The sequence below is a fragment of the Anabas testudineus genome, chromosome 2, assembly GCF_900324465.2.
Source record: "Anabas testudineus chromosome 2, fAnaTes1.2, whole genome shotgun sequence".
Lineage (NCBI taxonomy): Eukaryota > Metazoa > Chordata > Actinopteri > Anabantiformes > Anabantidae > Anabas > Anabas testudineus.
The window spans coordinates 21,052,924-21,074,198 of NC_046611.1; the positions used below are offsets into that span (position 1 = coordinate 21,052,924).

Genomic DNA, 21,275 nt, shown 5'->3' on the forward strand with positions numbered 1-21,275 from the left:
AATATGAGGCATACAGTGTATCTAACTAGATTTTACTGGACCTAAACCAGCCGGCTGAAGTTTCTTATAATTTTGTCTTTATAGATCCTAAGTGGCTTTCCACCAACCTGGGGATCCTGACTTGCATCGAGTGCTCTGGCATCCACCGAGAGATGGGGGTCCACATCTCCCGTATCCAGTCCATGGAGCTCGACAAGCTGGGAACCTCAGAACTCTTGGTGAGTCATCCTTTACAGAGAAATGGTCAAGTGAAGAAATTGCTTTTTTTAAGAAGCAGCAGTCCACGCCCTTCACTATTTTCATCTCTAGTGAAATATTAGAAATAATGACAGAGTAGTGGAAATGCTAAAGCAGTAGGGATTCATACTCCCAGAACAAACATGCTCATCTGTCTTGGAGCACATGTGAAGGGTGTTCAGCTTGTTAACGTTGTGGTCTGCTGCTAACTTTTCCCTCTTTCTCCCTCAGCTGGCCAAGAACGTAGGGAACAGTAGTTTCAATGAGATCATGGAGGGAAACCTCCCTTCCCCCTCACCAAAACCCACTCCTTCCAGTGACATGTAAGTACTCTTAGACAAATGCTGGCTAAAAAACTAGATTTCCTTTTCTTCTAAAACACGTACTTTGTCCACAGGACTGTGAGGAAGGAGTTCATCAACGCTAAGTACGTGGACCACAAGTATGCCAGGAAGACATGCACGTCTGCGGCAGCTAAAATGATCGAGCTGTTTGAGGCAGTTCAGTCCAGGGACCTGCTGTCCCTCATCCAGGTCTACGCAGAGGGAGTGGAGCTCATGGAGCCACTTCCAGAGGCAGGCCAGGTGAGTCTGACCTTTGAAGCCATGAATGTCACTGGCAACCCTATTTACATAAATGAACGGGCCAAAACATAAGAAACACCTCAGACCCGCTATGACCTCAATAATAAACTTATAGTAGAATTTTCACCTTCCTCACCTCTCCTTATATTACATCAGATTGCACAGGTGTACCTAACAAAGTGGCCAGTCATTGTATTTCTGTCAGGCCTGCCCCGAGCTCTGTGCATGTTGCAGCAGTGGTTCGTTCTCAAGTGAGGTTTAAATCCAGCAGGAAAACCGATGTTGACAGTTGGTGAATTATTTGGCGAGGAGAAATGGGTGTAACAGCTGGAAAAATTTGAGTCATCCGGATAACCTCACCAGCAGGTGGTGATATCCAGACTCCACCAGGCTGTAGGGCATCATCTCTTAAATTCATATTCACTCAGATTACTGCATGTATGGTGGCTCAGTTTGTGTGTTTTTTATTCCGTAGTTCAGCCTGATTTCTCTTCGTTTCCTCAGCATTTACAGAGATAGAATTAAAAATAACATGCAGTATACTGTAACGTAACATAAAACACGGGTGATCAGAAATAAATGGGTCATGCTGCGTTAACACAGACGTGGTATTTCTCTAATGAAAAATGGAGTGTACAATCCTGCAGCAGGATAAAAGAGGACACCATTTGTTGACAGAGGGAGCTGCTGCTGCTGCTGCTGCTGTCTGCGCTATGAAGTCTGACTCACTGATATCTGATCTGCTGCTGTCAGTACATCTGAATGACTGCAGACAGCACAGTGGCATCCCACCCCCCCAATCCTACACACACACAGAATGACAGCCCATACAGTACCCTATAGATCCCTATAGAAAATATATCATTTAACTGTTATTTCCATATGTTTAAGCTTTAATGTTGCACAAATAAGAAAGAACAGTGTTAGATTAAATTAAGGCCAGATTCACCTGTAAATCAACAAATGATCAGCTTCAGGCCTTAAGAAATATTATTTTTAGGAGCCATTTTGTTTACTGCAGCTTGTTTAAATGCTGAAAGAGACACACAGAGGGAAAGAATACAGAATGGATGCTGGCCAAGATTGTTTCACCGTGTCTCTGTTGTGTTTGATGGCCCCCTGCAGGAAGCCGGAGAGACAGCACTGCACTACTCTGTACGGACTGCTGACCAGACCTCACTGCACTTGGTGGACTTCCTTGTGCAGAACAGGTACATTTTTAAGAGCCACTTGCATGAAAAGGTTTGAGTAGTGTTGTTTAAGCATGTGGATTAACTTTGTTTTTTTAATGTGAGGTAAACAGATGTCAAAACATCTTTAAACACATCAGTGGTTTACAGGAACACGGTGTAGTAAACACCACAGCTTTGTAGAAACACACATTATTGAATTAGTGAATCTCACTGTCTGATGTGAGTCTTTCTTGTTCTGTGCTCCCGTGTCTAATAAAGCAGTGGAAGTGCAGAGGAAGGCTTAACACTGCACAGCTCAGCTCAGATTCCCACAAGGCAAACAGAAATGGGTCAAGCACTTGTTCTCTGCCTTAATTTATTCCTCTCTTTTCAATTGTTTACCCACCACTGCTCCAACAGCACACAGTCTCCACTCAGAACAAGTGGGACCCTCTCATTAATTAGTGGCTGTGCTCATACGGTGTCATGCTTAGCCTTCATTATTTAAAATATTTCTCCAGGAGCTGTAAAAAGGAATTATTTACCCACTGTAACATGATGACAAGAGGTTTGTTTTTGTGTCTAATTTAAAAGCATGTGTCTGTCATATATTATTTTATATTATTACCTACATTACAGATTAAAGTTTCTACAGGATTTCTGCAGGTCCTGAAAAGCCAAAAAAAAAAAAAAACAGTTTCTTTAATAAAAGACTACATTTCATTTAGAGTTTTAAATATCTTCTCTTGTTTTTTTTTTATTTGTTGATATTTTATTTATTTATTTCATAATTTATTTCAAATTATAAAAATCATTACATTATAAATAATGAAGCAGTTTAACATTTTAATTTCCTACCTTTAATTGCTGGTTTTCCATTATATTTAAAAATACTAACAAACATTCAAATTTTTCAGTTGCATACATGTGCTATTAAAAGACAGTGAAGACACTATATTTAACTGAATAAACCCTGCAGTAACCCTGTTTTAAGATCAGCAGATGGGTCTGTGTTGTTTCCACCCCTTTTCTTTCATTCTCAACCATAGAGTACTGGGTAGTCGCACATTAAGCCGAAGCTACAGGACTGTGGAAAACACCCTCCGGGTCGTGTGCTCTAGATTGACTTAATATATATATACATATGTGTGTGTGTGTGTGTGTGTCTCCCCAGTGGCAACCTGGATAAGCAAACAGAGTTTGGGAACACGGCCCTGCATTACTGCTGCATGTACGAGAAGCCCGAGTGCCTCAAGTTACTCCTGAGGGGGAAGCCGGCGACTGACATCAGTGAGTCACAATTTGAGGTTCCTCCTCTCGTTAATGTCATCTGTACGCACATATCAGGCTCTAACTGTTGATTAATCCTCTGCCTCTTTCAGCCAATCAAAACGGAGAGACGGCGCTGGATGTTGCCAGGCGACTGAGGAACACTCAGTGTGAGGAGGCAGTAAGTACAGGACCGCTCCGCTGCCACTTCTCGACATCACAGCAGATTTAATGGTCTTTAAAAATGTATAAATATAAGACAATACAGATGAAACCAAAATGCAACAAAATGCTGCGTTATTGGGCAGTTTAGTCAGAACACTAGATGGCAGACAAAGGTCTGTCTATCCAGCCTCAGGCAGCGTTGACAGCAGAGTGGAAATAATCATTAATGTCTGTTTGTTATTAATGCTAACATGAGCATGTAGACAAAATAAATAAATAATAAATAAAGGCTGTGTGAATTTTGTATTAAATCAGAATTTGAAGCACCGTGGAAAGGGTTTGCAAATAAGTTCGCAGAGATGTGTAGAAAGGGGTTAATTTACACAAGAAATGCATAAAAATCTATAGTTTTGTTTGTTTATTCTATTCATTTTTCTAACTTACTACATTTTTTTCTTGTAGCTGTTCTTTAAAATTGAGTTGTTGCAGCTTCTCAAATGAGAGGTTTTGTTGTATTTCTTTGTTATCTGCAGGTGTTGTACACCAAATATATTTAAGAAAAATATCTTGATTGTTGGGCCCTTTATCAAATGAATAACTAATGGACATAATCATTAGTTGCAGCCCAACGTTGTAAATACTGTAATTTGCATGTAAAAGACTGATTATTGTGTGTTTTTGTTGTGTGTCAGCTTGTGCAGGCCGCAGAGGGGAAATTCAATCCTCATATCCACGTTGAGTACGAGTGGAGCCTCAGACTGGAAGAGATGGATGAGAGTGACGACGACCTGGATGACAAGGTTCAAAGAAAGATTCACAAACTCTCTACTGGAACTTCTAAAGAAACCTGCTCATGAGTCTTTCTGATGTTTCAGCCTTATTCTAGATTCACACATTTGCACTGACTGACTTCATACATGTAGAGACAGGAAATCAATGATCCTCTGTAGCAGAGGACCCAAACGTTAAGTGAGCAAAGTAAATTAGTGCCAATAAAACTTAATATTTGGGTTGGGCAAGCTTCAAATCCTTTGTTTACAACAACTGCATAAAGCCTATGACACACTGACGTCACCAGGCTCTTGATTTGCGTCTTGTGCTGCAGCCTTGTTGTTGCAGGGAGTTTCTCACTTTAATTCCATAACTATTTGCCTGAATACAGCACGTCTCAAACTGTGTACCAGCATCTAGGTGGGGATTTGAATTTGGGTCAGCTGATTCAACTTAAGGAAGTAATTTTCCTTTAACATTGAGGTTCAGATCATTTAATTGGACATAGATTTCCAACACCTGACATCATTTTAAGATTTTAATAACTATATTTAATTTCAAAACATGCCCCACTTGCACATTTACATTTTCACTGAAATATTGTTGCAAAGCTAGAAGTCTAAAAACTTGATTTGCCATCACACCGTGTCAAACAGGGTAAGAGCGTCTGGGATGTTTTTTTCTTAAACGTCGCCAACGGCTTCTTTATTGCAGATAGATTTTCAGCATCAGCATGTCCAGATTTGATGCTAGCTGTGCAGAATCAAAGAGCAAATGCTGTTTCCCAGGCTGATGTCAGCTGAGTCTCATCTGTCGTGTGTCCCTCCTCAGCCCAGTCCCATCAAGAAGGACCGCTCCCCGAGGCCTCAGAGCTTCTGCCACTCCTCCAGCATCTCCCCCCACGACAAGCTCTCCCTGCCTGGCTTCATCAGCCAAAGAGACAAGCAGCAGCGCCTGTCCTATAGCGCGTTCACCAACCAGATGTACAGCGCTTCCACCGACCTCTCCTCCTCACCTGTGGCCGACGGGCCACCTCTGCCGCCCAGGAACCAGGGCAAAGGTCAGACCTGCCTGCTCCAAGCGTTTTTTGAGCCTGCATCCATTAAGACAACATTCAGTTTGATGAGTCTGACTATATAATCATCATAGTCAGTAAATTAAGGAGATCATATTCTGCTAACATCTCTTTTTCAAATGTCAGCCTATAATGCAAATGGTGTGAAGTTTGTCTGCTCTACTGTGTCTGACTCCAGCACAAGGAAGCTAGCCTGTGAAATTGACTTTCTTCTGTCTGTTAATGTTTGATTGTATCCAGGGCAGGATTAGCTGCAGATGAATGCTTCGTGATCACTTTTGTGGAAAGTTTCTTCTTCTATCACACACACACACATTTACACACCCTACAGTGGTATGCAGTATGTCAGCACACAGATCAGAGGGCAGGAAGCAGGTGTCATTAAGATTGCTTACAGAGTAAACCTTTAGGAAAACATGGCTGCAGGAAACGGCTGGGTGCCAGTGGTTAGTGAGGCTTGTGAAAAGGGAAGCTGGATACACACTTTGTCATTAGTCTCATCAAAATGTAGACACACCGTACACTGTGGGAAGGTGGTAAAATAACAATCCTCCTTCTGTGGAGGAGGTTAAAACACTGATGGCCACAGCTTTAGAATGTGGTTGAAAACATAGCAAAAGCTTACACTGCAAAGCATCCATCCGAACAACTAATTTAGTCCTTTGTTGTGAGTTTAAATCTTCTTTTTCCTCAAACAAGAGAGGTGACATTTCACCTGCTTCCAGTGCAAATGGATGCTTCGTGTCCAGGAGCACATGCTGCTTAAACTAACTGTGGCTGATTTATTACCGTTAACAGCTGTGCTCTTCATTTTGATGTTAGCTGTTGATAATTAGCTTACATTAGCTAATTATAGCTAAGTCATTCCTATTTGACCTTAATTGTTTTCAGCATATTACCCTTTTAAATATGCCAACAATAACAACAAACATGATATAACGTAATGCTAAAGACATGAATCTGGCACACAGTCAGCACCACCTGGTAAGGTAAAAAGTGGGCTGCGTTACATAGAGAAAGAAATAGTTAACGATAATATAATAATATTTATATAAAGGCAAACTCACAAATAACCTTATTTGGATGCTAACTCTAATATAATCTACATAGAGTCTGCTCCTTTGACCATACTCTATGTTTTTCTAATGTACCCATGTCCACAGAAGCTAATGAAAAGCCCACACTGTGGTACTAGTAAACTAGTTAGGTAACATGCTAACATTTGCAGCCTACGTTGTAGCAGACAAACAATGTTTACTTAATTTGATCAGTAATTAGATATATTTCAGTAATTAATTTAGTAATTAAGAAGTTACCACCCTACAAACCGTGCTGAGTATCAGTCTTCTTAGAGCTCCATGTGACCATGTTAGTATGTGGAGAGTGTGTGAGCCCTTTCCCTCTGCTGTTCAGGAACCTTTGCAGGAATCAGGGTCTAAATTCACTTCTTGACCCATCAAATGTTCCTGAGTTACATGAGCTAGTGCTGTTTTTGAATAGTCTCATGTACAAGTTGTTATTTTACTTTATGTCTATGTAAAAATAAGAGAAAAATCCTGAATACCAGGCTAAATGACATATATACATGTAGAAAAACATGTAAACTCTTGAGATGCACATGCTCCAGATTAGCAGCGCAGCGCTCCCTCTCCCTCTCTCTCTCTCTCTCTCTCTCTCTCTGGGTGCTGAAGAGCTCGCCCATGGGGCGCCAGCTTCACACCGCTTCAGCTCTCTTCACTTTGCTTGCCACTGATAAGATTTCATCTTGTTATTTTATAGTGTGTGGGAGCAGCTCTTTTGAAGACTGACATACTGTAGATTCTCTCCCACACTCCTCATCTCCTTCTCTTTTCTTTCTCTTTTTTGTTTCTCTATTCTTTCAGCTCCACACTTGGCATTCCTTGGCTCTCATTCGCACTACGCCACACTGGCTGGCACTCGACCATACATCAGTGAATATCTTGTTTTTATGTTCTCCCCTTTACTCGGCTGTGTGCCCCATATACAGTTGTCCCTCAGTTGTTTCTTCCTTTACAGCTCAGGTTTTAAAGGCTGGTGCTGTTTTTTTAATAAATAATGGGACCATGTAGGCAAACTGAGTTAATTTGTTTCTTGCTTACATGATTTTTTTTAATCATTCTGCAATCATATCCTGCCATGCTTGAGCTGTAAACTCTTACCACAGCTGATTCCTCTCTGGCTGAGCTCTCTATTAGCTGCTTCCACCCTACTTTCCTCTCCAAGAGTGACTAGTGACACCACTAGACACAGATAGTCATGTTCATAAACTAGTAGACACACCAGACAACTTGCCGACACCTCAGGTCACATCTTCTTATCTCTTCTTATTTTGCATTCCCGTTCAAGCACTTGTGCTCTGCTGTATGTTCATTCAGACAGTATGTTGTTTTACTGCATAAACATGTCTCATTCTGTCCTGAAAATCCTCACAGAACGTTTCACATATTTTCAGCTCCTCCTCTCCATGCTTCATTATCCTCTCGTCTCCTTTGCCTTCTCCGGGTCTTTGGGGTGAACAGAGTGATTTTTGGGGGCCTCATCACCTCATGTGTTTTATGTATTGCTCCTCCAGCTCCTCCCCCATCTGGCCCTCCCTCTACACTCACACCAGGAGGCAGCTCCACCCTGTCCAAGAAGAGGCCTCCGCCCCCCCCTCCTGGACACAAACGCACCCTGTCAGACCCACCCAGCCCGCTCTCTCACAGTCCACACAGTAAAGGGGGCTTGACTGGGGGTGAGACACAAGCACGCACAACAGTCGGGAAGCTAAATCACGGTTCTCCAAAGGGGCAGGAGGGTTTTTAATAGTTCATTACTTCATCAAAGAAAACACAGTAAACACAGTAAAGTATAATCTGCATAATCTGAATTTACTAGCTTTTTCTGGAGCTTTTAACTTTGATCAACTGTTTTCACGACCTGTTACCTGTGAGAATAAAAACTCCTCTCACAGATGAAGATTTAAAATGCTACTTTAAGCTCTAGAAAAAACTTGTAAGTGAAGTTCAACAAAAACAGTGTTAGTTACTCTTAGTTAGTTATTAGTATTTTTTTTTTTGTCTTCCTCACTGTCTGTGACACCAAAATACAAATATTTATGAAATATTCTAAACATCCCACATATAGACACACAACATAAGAAATGAAGGTTCTTTAAGAGTCATAAAAGGAAATCAAAGTAATTTCCTAAAGCAGCTGGACTTTAAAAATATTTTTAGCATTACTCAAACAGGACTAAATAGTGCATTTGCACACAGATACAGCTTTTATCCCATAAACAGCCACAAACTAAGCATATCCACCATCTTTACAGCTGTGAGTTAGAGTTAGTTAGAAAAGCGGTAAAATCTCCAAAAATGTGTTTAAACCGGGTTGATCCAACTTAACATTTACCCTCTAAGATAGAAATCAAACTCCATTATGTGTATAACGGGTATTTTTTTACTGTTATTGTGCTTGTTTTTGATTGTCCTCTTTAGTTTTTGTGTGTCACACATGTTGTAACACCCAACCACTAATTAAATGATGACACTTTATGTTGCACAACCTTAGTTTCCACATATCATGGGCTCATGGAAAGCTCAGCCAGATGACGCCTCCCTCATTGTTTTTTTAACCATCACAGCATGTTAATTTATTTCTTCATTTAAATCAAATTAATCTCTTGTTTAGTGCTCTGTTATGGTGTTGAACAATCTGTTTGTCGTCATTAATGTCAATATTTTAGGATGTGACTCCACCCCTCCTCCTGTCAGCAAGATGTCTCCCGTTTCTAACAAGTTTGAAGGCATTCCTCAACAACAAAGGTACCAAAAAAGGGAAAGCACCGTAAAATTTGAAGCTTCATCGGTCTGACATTTGCTGTGCGACTCACTATAATCACATTTATTTCCAGCACTACTTCAAGCAACACAAAGTCTACACTTGGTCCAAGGGTTCTTCCCAAACTACCTCAGAAAGGTATGGTGGTTCTGTCCTGTTTTTATTTCATGTGTGCTGTTAAATTTAAAATGCGATTGACTGCATGATGTTGTCTCCAGTGGCATTGCGAAAGATCGACACCATACACCACCCGTCTATGGATAAGTCTAGCCTTCCTCCAGAGGTCTTCCAGAAGTCCCCACCAGCAACTGACACCCCACAGAAGACTCCTCTGACAGACAGGCCTCAGCTGGGAGACCTGCCCCCCAAACCTCAGCCATCTGAACTTCCCCCTAAACCTGGAGAACTTCCTCCGAAGCCGCAGCTCTCCGACCTCCCTCCTAAACCTCAGCTGGGAGACCTCCCGCCCAAACCCCAGCTCAAAGACCTCCCCCCAAAGCCTCATCTCGCAGACATCCCCCCCAAACCTGGAACAGCTGAGTCGGCTACCAGGCCGCCTCCTGGAGAGGCGATGCCGAGGCCTCAAACGCAACCTCCACCTCCACCTCAAACTCATCCTCAGCCTCAGCGTCAACCACAGCCACAGCCACAGCCTCAGCCTCAGCCTCAGCCTCAGCCTCAGGATTCACCATCACCCAATCAGCAAGTAAATATAGTGACCCCCTCCCAACAATCTGCTGAAGACACCAATGGGACTCCAGCTGGAACTGCAGAGACACCAGTGCCACTCCCGAGGAAGCTCAACGCGGTACGAGCTCACTGGCTTTTTCTATTAAACATATCTCTCTTGCACTGGCAGTTCTTTGGCCGTTGATTTAGTCTGTGTTTCACTGTTGAGGTCAGAGAATATGTTGAGTTGGATCAAAATAGGTGCAGTGTGGATAGAAGTGCATCATCCAGGCGATCAAACTGGTTTTAATGAAGCAGGCTCATAAATTTCTCACAGGCTTTCTTCTAAACTTGGTGCCTCTTGCTTTTTCTACTATAATATTTTTTTACATACATACTTCTGGTGGCAGTAGGTTGCTTAGCTAAGTGTGAGTTAAATTAGTCTTTGTTGACAATGATAACAGTTTTGCTATTTGTGTATCCAGGCGAAGAGCAAGGCCCGTCGGGTGAAGACGATTTATGACTGCCAGGCTGACAATGATGATGAACTGACGTTTGTTGAAGGAGAGGTGATTATAGTTACAGGGGAGGAGGACCAGGAGTGGTGGGTGAGTCCAGCTTAAGTACTACACTGTGTACTGGCAGTTATTTATATCTAGCAGTTCTCCACTTTGAACCTTGGTACAGACAACAAACCTTGACTGCACTTTTTTTTAAATGCTGTTTTTACTTTCAGATCGGGCACATTGAAGGAGATCCAGAAAGAAAAGGGGTGTTCCCTATGTCTTTTGTGCACATCCTGAGTGACTGACAGCCAGAAAGACTTGCACTACACCTCGCCCTAAACTGGGAAGTCCTGTAAATAGCTACCATAACGCCCCTTGTCACAAGACAAGTGTCCTGAAGAGAAAAACAACGATGAAGAAACCCAAGAAGGCTCATCTAACCATGGATTCCTAATCCATGCTGTACAAAGACTGTGTGTATTCTTCCTCTACCAGTATTATCTTAACCCTATAGCATGGCTGCAACAAAGCCACTCTCAAAACCCTAGCACTTACCTAAAAATCTATGTTTATGCTGTTACTGTGTATATATGTATGTAAATATATATATTTGTGTGTGACTGTATATACATGTTTTATTGTACAAAACATGTACCATTGCTCTCTACCTGTCAGATCAAGCATCAGGGCGGTAGACTTTGAATTTTATCTGTATGAATTTTACTGGCCCTCAAGTAATTATTAGCTCATATTCTTGGGGAAAAAAAGGACAAATAAGAAAAGGAATGTGAAATAGGTCATGTCACTATTTGTGTCTTGCATCCCTGTTTACCACCTAAAATTGACCGAAGAGGCAGCAGTCTCCCACCAATCTTCCCGAGATGGGAAGAATTTCATTAAACGTACTCCTTGTTCTTGCTTGCTTTGTGTGTACATGTATTATGGTTGTTTTACAGTATAGAAACCTGCTGCTACTGTGTGGTGGAATATCAAAACCTGTGGTTCACTGTAGGTCACTAATTTACTCTTTGTTACACTGTTCACTGTATGTATGCTCTGTGTGTGAACTCAACGCCATCTCCACAGTCCTTTGACCTTCTCTGTGCATGGTGTAACAATGACTGGAATTGAGTGGAGTGCTGCGTTCAAAGACGCTCACCTCAGGGTTTGAAGAGCCACTATTAATTGAGCAGGACTACGTAAGAGGTATCCTGTTGTTAAAGCCACTATTGATAATTATGGGAAACTCAAGAAGACATCTTAGCAATAACTTGATTTTCTGACAGGCTAGAAGTCTCACAACAACCTGTGTTCACAATTCAGTGTCTTGTAAAACCTCATGAGCTTGAATTATTGAATTTTTTTTTAGTTTGAGTCATGTAATATCACTCTATGGAATCAGTACATTTCCAGGTTTGCCTGTAAACCAGAGATGTCTTTTAAAGGGTGGAGACTTTGTAAAAAGCTGGAGAGCTGATGTATTTTCACCCAGTCTTCATTGACACACAGTCCTTCCTATGTTAAGGAACAAACCCATCAACCCATTGTATCATTAAAAGTGCTGTACGTAAACCCTGAGCTTGATTTTGTGATTTCACTTATTGGACCATGATGCCATGTGATTTGAACCTCTGAAATATCAATCTCATTAAGCAAAGCCAAGCAGCTAGGCTAAGCTAGCAGATTGCCTCATTTACAGTCTTCATACTAAACAGTCTTAATAGTTTCATATTCAGAATATATTTATTCAAATATTGTAGCTAGTGTACAGGTTTGAGGTACTTAGCATTTCTTTTATGATATACGTCTTTAGATCTCAAATACTGTTTTATAAAATGATCCTTTAAGGGACCCATGAGCTACACCATGTACTACTTTACATCCATGGCCTCAACAAGCATCACTTACAATTTAATGCCAGATTGAGTCAAACAAATATTTTCCTTTAGCTACCAAGTGCATTAAACCTATACCCCTGTACAGGACGTTTACTAAAGTCCCGTCACTGTATTGTTACTTCAGAGTAATGTTCAATACTTCCTGTATAAAAAGCAAATTGAAATGTCAAGAAAAGTCAAGTTCTCAATGCTTTATTTTAACTGTAACAAAAACACCATCCAACTCTACAGCTTCTTTTGGATGCATATTAACACAGGAAAAAACTTTAAACAATAAGCTTTGTGTCAAAACACGCAAAGGGCACCTTACAAACATGATGGCAGCAATACCAGAACACTGGTAAAAAAATACAAAACAAAAAACCAACAACAAACAAACAATTATTTACACACTTGGGCTTTCTGCTGCAGTTTCGATCCTTGGTCCTTCTCTACCGACTTGATAACACCTACAGCAACAGTCTGCTTCAGATCTCTGGCTGCAAAGCGACCTAGACAGCACAACAAAAGGTAACTAAGACACTGCTGAGGTAAACATGGTTGAATGTTCCTGTACATCAATACGGTACCTAAAGGAGGGTACGTGAAGAAGCTCTCCACACACATGGGCTTGATGGGAACCAGTTTGACTGTTGCTGCATCTCCAGACATCAGTATCTGTGGCTGGTCCTCCAGTTTCTTGCCTGTGCGGCGGTCAAGCTTCTCCTTCAGCTCAGCAAAGCGGCAGGTGACATGGGCGGTGTGGCAGTCCAGGACAGGGGAGTAGCCAGCTTTGATCCTCCCTGGGTGGTTCAGGATAATCACCTAACAGAAGGTGAAGGGACATCTGTACAGGAGACAAAATTGTGTTCTACTTTTACCTGCACTGAACTTACCTGCGCTTCAAAGCTGCGGACATCTGATGGAGGGTCCTGTTGGGTGTTTCCAGCCACATCCCCACGCCGCAAGTTCTTGACGGCCACATTCTTAATGTTGAAGCCAACATTGTGTCCCGGTAGAGCCGTCTGCAGACCCTGGTGATGCATTTCAATGGACTTTACCTCAGCAGTGAGCTTGGCAGGGGAGAAGGTCAGGGTCATGCCAGGTTTGAGGACACCAGTTTCAATCTTGCCCACTGGTACAGTCCCCACTCCTGAATATAGAATGAAAATTTAGATTTACATCACAACACACCTGGACCTCATTTGATTGACTCAAACTCAATAGAAATTAAAGGCAACTTGAATTTGACCGAGCACTGATTAAAGTCAACGTCTGACTGTTCAGACATTGACTGTTCCTGACCTCCGATTTTGTAGACATCCTGCAGAGGTAATCGTAAAGGCTTGTTGATTGTGCGCACAGGTGGTTGGACAGAGTCCAGGACTTCAAGCAGAGTTCTTCCAGTTGCATTTCCTTCCCTTTGTCTGACTTTCCAGCCTTGGAACCACGGCATCTGTACAGGGAAACTGCTTTAACATTACATCTGAGTTCTGAGTTATTTTAAGCCCAAGATGTCTTTACCTTCTGTGTTGCAGTGATCATGTTCTCCCCAGTCCAACCAGAAATGGGGACAAAAGGCACAGTTGTGGGATCGTAGCCAATCTTCCTGAGGAAGCCACTCACACCTCTCACCACTTCGTCAAAGCGTTTCTGGCTATAAGGGGGTTCAGTCAGATCCATCTTGTTCACACAGACTATGATTTGCTTAACACCCAGAGTGTAAGCCAGTAGCGCGTGCTCTCTGGTCTGACCACTTCTTGATACTCCAGCCTCATACTCTCCTTTTGCTGCAGAGACCACCAGCAGGGCAACATCAGCCTGAAATTATTAAATTATGTGTTAGAACAAAGTTTCTGCATACAGAAGACTCAGATGACTGATTTTTATTTTTTTTTTAACCTGTGAGGTCCCCGTTATCATATTTTTAATGAAGTCACGGTGGCCTGGCGCATCAATTATAGTCATCGTGTATTTTTGAGTGTTAAATTTCAGCAGTGAGATATCAATGGTGATCCCACGCTCCCGCTCAGCTTTCAGTTTGTCCAACACCCAGGCAAATTTGAAGGAACTCTTCCCCATCTATAAAGAAAAATAAAGTTTCATTAGAACTACTTAGTAATTTAGATTTTACATTCAGGTAGTTTTGTCTCACCTGTGCTGCAGCTTTCTCAAACTTCTCCAGTCTTCGTTGATCAATGCCACCACACTTGTAGAGGAGATGTCCAGTTGTGGTTGACTTACCACTGTCCACGTGGCCAATGATCACCACATTCACATGAGTCTTCTCCTTTGCCATGGTTGAAAGTAGACTAGCAAACCGAACAACTTATCTTGTAGACTTCTGCACTCAAAATATTCACACTTCCAAATTCTCCTATCAAATGGAGCAGCGCAGCCTTGTTGCACTAACTTTATATGCTCCACCTGGTCACATGCAGGACATGTGATTGAAGACAGGTGTGCTACTTAATTAAGTCTTAGTGGTGTCTTCACTTTTCTGAAAGTTTGACCGTTACACAGAAGAGTAGTAGAGAGGCATGAGAATAAAATGGTGAAAAGCTTTAAAATTTCTTGACTGTTCCTTTTTTATGGTGAACAACAGTGACCAGAAAACACTGGTGCAAATGTTTCTGCTTGAGCTTTCATCAGAGTGCCACTACAATCAGTTGTCCTTTCAAATGTACCACTGTGGATCACCTAATGATCTCAAATTACAACCAGGTGTCCTGTCTAAAGATGGCAGCCTTTGAAGCAGCCTTAATATGTTGTCTCTCCTTGTATTTCATTCAATGACGAAGCACAAAGGGTAAAAGAAAAAAAACAGCTGTAATAAACATGTTTTTAATATTTTAAGGACTGTAAACTGTTGAAGTTCATGTGTTTTCTCGTCTATTAACTAGAAAACAAGGGTTGTTTGTGGTGTGGTTCCAAAGTTATCAGGCTTAGTGAATGAATCTGGAGTTTTGAATTAGGGAAAAGGAGTTGATGTGCTATTATATTACAAAGCAGCCAAATCTTTTTGAATTAATCAAAGTGTTTAAAAATCAAAATCAGTGGTGGGTATTAAATTCATTTCTCTCTTCACAGCATTATCATTGTCAACAAATAGTTCACATTAACCTTATAATCCTATGTTGGAAATTCTGGGACTTTCTGTTATAATATTTCCCACCTGGCAGAAAGAAATTCAAAATGTGAACAAAAAGGGTTTACAAATGGCTACAAAACCACCACCACTGGCAGCTAAAGACAGATAACACCCAATAAAAATGAATAATATACCTGATATGTATTTGTTGTGTCTGTACACATAACCACTAGAAGCCAATTAAACTGTGGCGTTAACTATTTCTATCTATCTCATTCTGCTTATATGCTATTGTCATAAGTTGTTCTGCCTTTACTGTTTATATTGAAGGCTTTAATTTAAACTTTCATGTCATACCAGCTGCTACTGCCAGTAAAAAGAAAAGTGAAGATATTATTTATTGCATCTGTTGTAGGTGATCTAGCATTATCCATACCTACAACAGACAGAATTTAACCTTGACTGATATGAAGTGCGCACTACAAGTATAAGCATTTTTGGTTATCGCCTTGAGGGTGATCGGTCCAGGCCTCTCTCTCAGTTGTCTTAGTTTTTTGTCTGGCAGTAGCAGCTGGTATGTGATTAAACTTCACATTATAGCAGGCTGACATCATCTGTAGGTGAAACAGTTTTAGGCATCTAATGGCTGTTTGCAGGAGGTCATCGTTGAGTGAGCGTGTAATGTTAGCGATCAGGAAATCTGGTCCTGTTGTTCAATAATAACTCTTCGATGCAAAACCAAAGCCCACATCATCAACACATCACCATGTGTACAAGCTGTAAATGCTTTTATAATATTATCTATGGGAAATGCTTTTTGGGCCCATCATGTGCTGAACATTCAACTTGTTTGGGTTCACCTGGGGGGCTCTGGGGGGCTCTGGGGGCCCTTTTTAAAGGTTGGGCCCAGAGGCACGGCCTACACGCCCCTGGAGGAGGGTCAAGCGACACATCAGCGCCCCCTGGAGCCTGTTGTCCGCTCCTTGTGTCATCCTGTTCAGCACTGCGGTGGAGTCCGTAAACCTGCCGGCGTCCCAGCAGCAGCAGCAGCACTGAGACTCATCCTCCAGCTGGGCTAGCAGCTCCGGCCCTCAACCTCCTCCACAGGGCTCCGCTGGGCGGGCGGGTCTGTCAGCAGCTGAGGGACGAAGGTGTGGAAGTCCCCCCCCCCCCCTCCGCGCTCTGAGGTGGAACAAACCGAACCCCCCTCCCGGTTGACGCTCGACACTAACCCGGAAAAAGCCGCCGCGCGTCGCTCGTCTTCTCCTTTCAGCCCCGCACCGCCGGCTCGCAGCGTGGTCTCCGGCCGTCAGCTCCGTGTTGGTCGACGAGCTCCAAGGTAAACGACAGAAAGCCGCTACTTTACCCGGTCTGTAGAGACGTGTCCCGGCCGGCAGCCGGCCCCATCCACCGGTTGCCATTCACCGAAGCGTGTTTCGAGTAAACTTACAGATGAACCATGAGCGCGTCTGACCCGTGTTTCCCCGTTATCCTGAATTAATGTCGTGTTAAACTGGTGAAAAACATCGGAATAGTTCGGGTCGGTTCTCCGACGAGCCGCTCACTTCCCCTTTTCAGGGGGCTGCGCTGCTAGTTAGCTTCATTTGACTTTATTTGGCCAGAGCCGGTGGATGTGAGCGTCCTGACCCACATATCACCAAAGGCAGGTTATCAGCTGTGTTTGGCCTCATGTGAGCCACGGAGGGACTGGATTATGTGCTCGTCTTCAGACCAGCCTCTTGTCTGGATTAAGACTGCTCTCACAGGGAGTAGCTGGCGGTATATGATGCATCGTAAAGACTGCATGAAGGGAAAATGTTTGCCAGCTGGGACTGGGTTAGAGCCGGTTTGTCTTTGATGATTATCATTATCATCACTGCACAATAAAACATGGACCACATAAGTTATGGTCCTGTGAGTGTGTAACACGATGTAAGGATAAGTGTGACATGAACAAAACAAGCTCCTGTTGTTAGTATCTGTGTCATTATTGATGTGCTGAGGTAGCAGCAGCACATTAATGTTGTTCCTGGTTGTTTGCTGGAGCTAATGTTAACTGTAAGGCTGCATCTAATGATTATGTTCATTATTTACTGCTCTCGCCATCATTATCTATTAATGATTTCTCTATAAAATGTCAGCAAAAAGTGAAACAAAGATTCCTTATAATCTACCAGAGCCCCAGGTGAGGTTTCCTATCATAAATGGCGCATTTAATTTTCACATTTGACAAGCTGTCACTGACAGATGTTGTGTATCTCTGCTTAGAAAGTAACTAAGATGTTTGTCAGTGAAGTTGCAGAGTAATTGTTGCAGGTCTGTTGAACAGTTTAACTCTTGACTGTTGGGTAATTCAACTTATTGTATAACACAACCTTCAAATTTCATATTCTTCTCATAGTTTTATTCATTTTTAATCTGTTTAGTAACAGCAGTTGTTAAATACACATTGAGAACCAGAAAAAAATGGAGTATAAAGTATCATAAAATGAAAATGTTTAGGGCAAGGTCTCTCAAAATTGTACTTTGTTACAGTACCTGAGCATGTCTACTAAATTATATTCCACCACAGTGTCCTAGTACGTAACAAGAGGTTTTAAGTGGCTTCATGTGAGTCCACTAATAAACCTAACATTAGCTCAAATGGCTCTCTGAGTGGAACTGCTTGTTCAAAGCTTTGTCTTCGCATCAATTGTCTGCACGGAAGCATGTTATTTCCTTTCCGCCCAGTCTCTTCATAGGTCCTGAAAGTGGAAGTGAAACATCCAGAAAGTCAGATTTGCTGGTGTGTGGTATGTAACATTGTGAGGTAACGTCTATGTTAAATTTGTCTCCACGGTCTTATCGCTGCTGTTTTGTTGCACTGCGGCTGGAGACATGTTATAAAGAGCTGCTCAAATTATCCCTTCAAAGAAAACATTCAAGTGTAGAAGTCACTCCACATTTGTCTCATGCTGTAACTCTGACACCCTCTGAGACTGTTTTCCACCTTGTGCCACCAAAAAAATGAAGAAGCTCTTCATGTGTGGCTTTTGAAATTGGGTTAAAAGCTAGAGAAGAAGGACTGGGGTTCTCGTGTTAACTGTACGATGCACTTTGTTGCGTCACTATTGCAATATAGTTACAGCTCTACTGTGTGAAACGGAAAAGAAACACATACCTCCAGGTTATTAAAGTTTTGCTATTACAGTCTGCACCAGGCCAGTGTACATTTTGAAAGAAGGAAGTATCACTTTCTCCCTGTGTTGAGAAATGTCTTTAATACAAGGACACACATTTCTGCTCTCATAGTTTGAGATAGCGTAGACCTGTACATTTGGCTTAACAAATATCTTTTCCCACAATTGTAAGACATGGTGCAACTTGTTGTGCTGTGTCTCATACCCTGTCTGCAGTGGTGTGAACAGATAGAATAATTAAGTAACTTAAGTAAACTTTTTTTGTCAATATCGTGTGCAGATGTTGTAGCAGCGGTTACAAAGATTGCAAAAGTGAGAGGAAAGGCTACTTGCAACAAAAATGTGAAATCTGTTATTGAGGGTTTTGTGAGGTTGGGAGGTAATATGCAGTAGTTGTTTGTGTTTTTTGTTTTCAGCACTTTGGTTAGTGAAACCAGCATGAGATGAAGGTATGGCACATTTGGCACAACATATTCCTGCACAAACCCAGGTCTGCAGCAGGTTTAGGCGTGCAGGTCTTTTTGACGTGAACTTTTTTTTTTTTTTTTTTTTTTTTTTTTTATAAATTCAACATTCATTAGATCTTGTGCAACTACGTTGCCATGCACTACAAATATTTAGGAGCCTTCCAGGTTTGAAAAATGTTGTTGTCAGCTTTTACCCATTGCTCTGCTTGACAATAGGAGCAAAGATCTGTTGAATCTGATCAAAGTAAACGTAGAAAAAAGTCAACCAAATTTGGAAGAAACTCTCATTTTGACCCACTGCGATGCTTTCAGGGAGCTACTTAACAGCTGAACCCCAGACGAGTCCCATGAGGGAAGATTTTCTACATTCCTTTTCCAGCAAATGTGTTTTCTAGCTCGGACAACTGTAGATACTGTATCTGGGGTTGATCACACGAGGCTAAGTGAGTAGAGCGAGTATAATGGTGGTTAATTTAAATTATTAATAATTTTCCGGGCCTCTCAAAGACCTTTCGGGCAGGGCTGCTCCACCCTGTAAACAGAAACCCATTCGAAAGATGCTTGTTTGTTTATCTTTTGAAAAAAAAGACGATGTGTTTGATAGCAATTTTATTCATTCTGATTCTGATCCTTTATGATCCCTGACATAATTTCTTCAAGTGGTTTGTTAGTTCAGAAATGTTGTTTTTCTTTCAGCCTCGCTGTCACTGAACTGTTGCCTTTAGGTTGGGTTGCTGCAGTTGGTCTTGGTGTGGTGTTGACTCACGTCTCCTGCTTGCAGTCAGACTATTGTATTTCTAGTGGAAAGTGGATCTACACACGCTGAACATGTTGTTCAGTTGAATCACTGTTGTAACGTGTTCAGTTCATTTGTCATCATGTGGTTTCAAGACTTTTTAGCAGGGCTGTTTGCATCATGCTACAGACTGCGTGAGGCATGAGACGCTGCTGTCTTAGTTTTATGCAGAACACAGTGTATCGATCCCTTTCTATGGCATAATGCTGTTTGTGCAGTTATTTGGATTAACTTCCTTTAGCTTATTTGCTCAGCATTCTGCTCTAACATCATTATCAGGACATGCCTTCATCCACAAGAGATGGCGACTTTAGCATCATCCAGTCCCAGTTATACTGCGTTTAGTTGTTGTTGTTTAATAAAAGCATCTTTAAAATAGCTTATCTCACAGTTACAGTGCATCCAGAAAAAAAGTATTTACTGCACTTGACTTTTTCCACTTTATGTGACGGCCTTATTCCAAAATGGATTGGCCAGGGAGTTCAATCTTTGTTTCATCAGACCACAGACTTTTTTTCTCATGTTCTCAGAGTTCTTCAGGTGCCTTTTGGCAAACTCCAGGCGGGCTGTCATGTGCCTTTTACTGAGAAGTGGTTTCTGTCTGGCCACTCTACCATACAGGCCCGATTGGTGGAGTGCTGCAGGTTCTCCTCTCTCCACAGAGAAATGCTGGGGCTCTTTCAGAGTGACCTTCAGGTTCCTGGTCACTTCCCTGACTCCTACAGACTATTCTTTGGATTTCATGGCTTGGTCTGTGCTCTGACCAGCACTGTTACCTGTGTGACCTTTATATAAAAAGGTATATGTCTTTCCAAATGATGTCCAATCAACTGAATTTCCCAGAAGTGGATACATTGTGGAAACATCTCAAGGATGATCAGTGGAAACAGGATGCACTAGAGCTCCATCCTGAGTATCATGGCAAAGACGGTGAATTCTTATGTCAATACTTTATATTTAATTTGCAAAGGTTTCAACTACACCTTTTTCATGTTGTCATTATGGGGTATTATTTGCAGAATGTTAAGGAAAATAATGAATTTAATACTTTCTGGATGCACTGTACAGTGTTTACCCATTACCAAGACATGCAATATGATTTAATAGAAATGGTGATATTTAACAAACAACACAAAGTGTGTTGTGGACTTCTCTATGCTGCGAGTAATCTCTCAGCTAATTCTCATTCTTCCCTCACTGGTGCATGCCTGTTCATGTCTGTAGTTGAAATGATGACATGCTTGAATCACTCTCTAGGAAGGGCTGACTGTGCCCCTTGCCTGCCTCTTTCTCTGCACTGCTGAATTTGTAGAGAGCAGATATCACAATGTCTTGATTTAATTTGCTGGATACAATCGACGAGTTTGTGTTCAAACTTGTACCTGGTTTAATGAGTTGTTTATAGAACTTAGAAAATGTGACTCTGAGGAATCTGTGAGTGCTGTTGCATCCTCCATGCTGTTCAGTCCACAAACAGACTTATTTAAGAGTAGTTTATTAACATATGCTCGCTGTTTTGGCATTAAATGAGTGGAGAAAGAGGGTCTGGAGCTGTGGAGGTTATAGCTGTGCTG

The 21,275-nt window shown here is 41.8% G+C and overlaps 3 protein-coding genes across 9 annotated transcripts in view; 2 read left to right on the top strand and 1 right to left on the bottom strand.

Annotated features, from left to right (window-relative positions):
- Window positions 1–11,863, top strand: part of asap1b (ArfGAP with SH3 domain, ankyrin repeat and PH domain 1b) — a 52,141-nt gene extending 40,278 nt beyond the window's left edge. For 2 of the 6 annotated variants that reach the window (XM_026362375.1, XM_026362376.1), the window contains 14 exons: window positions 85–218; window positions 469–560; window positions 635–821; window positions 1,947–2,032; window positions 3,168–3,283; window positions 3,376–3,443; window positions 4,120–4,227; window positions 5,030–5,258; window positions 7,867–8,028; window positions 9,022–9,100; window positions 9,190–9,254; window positions 9,335–9,924; window positions 10,271–10,393; window positions 10,522–11,863. In XM_026362375.1, the coding sequence (XP_026218160.1) occupies window positions 85–218; window positions 469–560; window positions 635–821; window positions 1,947–2,032; window positions 3,168–3,283; window positions 3,376–3,443; window positions 4,120–4,227; window positions 5,030–5,258; window positions 7,867–8,028; window positions 9,022–9,100; window positions 9,190–9,254; window positions 9,335–9,924; window positions 10,271–10,393; window positions 10,522–10,596 (2,114 nt within the window). In that variant the 3' untranslated portion in view covers window positions 10,597–11,863. Of the gene's footprint in view, window positions 1–84; window positions 219–468; window positions 561–634; window positions 822–1,946; window positions 2,033–3,167; window positions 3,284–3,375; window positions 3,444–4,119; window positions 4,228–5,029; window positions 5,259–7,156; window positions 7,226–7,866; window positions 8,029–9,021; window positions 9,101–9,189; window positions 9,255–9,334; window positions 9,925–10,270; window positions 10,394–10,521 lie in introns of all 6 variants that reach the window. The other 4 variants (XM_026362378.1, XM_026362379.1, XM_026362380.1 and 1 more) reach the window with 3 other exon arrangements.
- A 545-nt stretch (window positions 11,864–12,408) lies between these two features.
- si:dkey-37o8.1 (uncharacterized protein LOC407641 homolog) lies at window positions 12,409–16,130 on the bottom strand. Its single transcript, XM_026361599.1, has 7 exons — window positions 14,324–16,130; window positions 14,071–14,250; window positions 13,693–13,989; window positions 13,474–13,624; window positions 13,065–13,321; window positions 12,759–12,993; window positions 12,409–12,680 (listed from the first exon to the last, which is right to left on the bottom strand). The coding sequence occupies exons 1-7, from the start codon at window positions 14,465–14,467 to the stop codon at window positions 12,571–12,573; spliced, it is 1,374 nt and encodes a 457-aa protein (XP_026217384.1). The 5' UTR covers window positions 14,468–16,130; the 3' UTR covers window positions 12,409–12,570.
- Window positions 16,131–16,232: 102 nt separating this feature from the next.
- Window positions 16,233–21,275, top strand: part of fam49bb (family with sequence similarity 49 member Bb) — a 31,340-nt gene continuing 26,297 nt past the window's right edge. Inside the window, exon 1 of one of the 2 annotated variants that reach the window (XM_026361601.1) lies at window positions 16,233–16,410. The gene's annotated coding sequence lies outside the window, so the exon portion shown is untranslated. The other variant, XM_026361600.1, reaches the window with a different exon arrangement.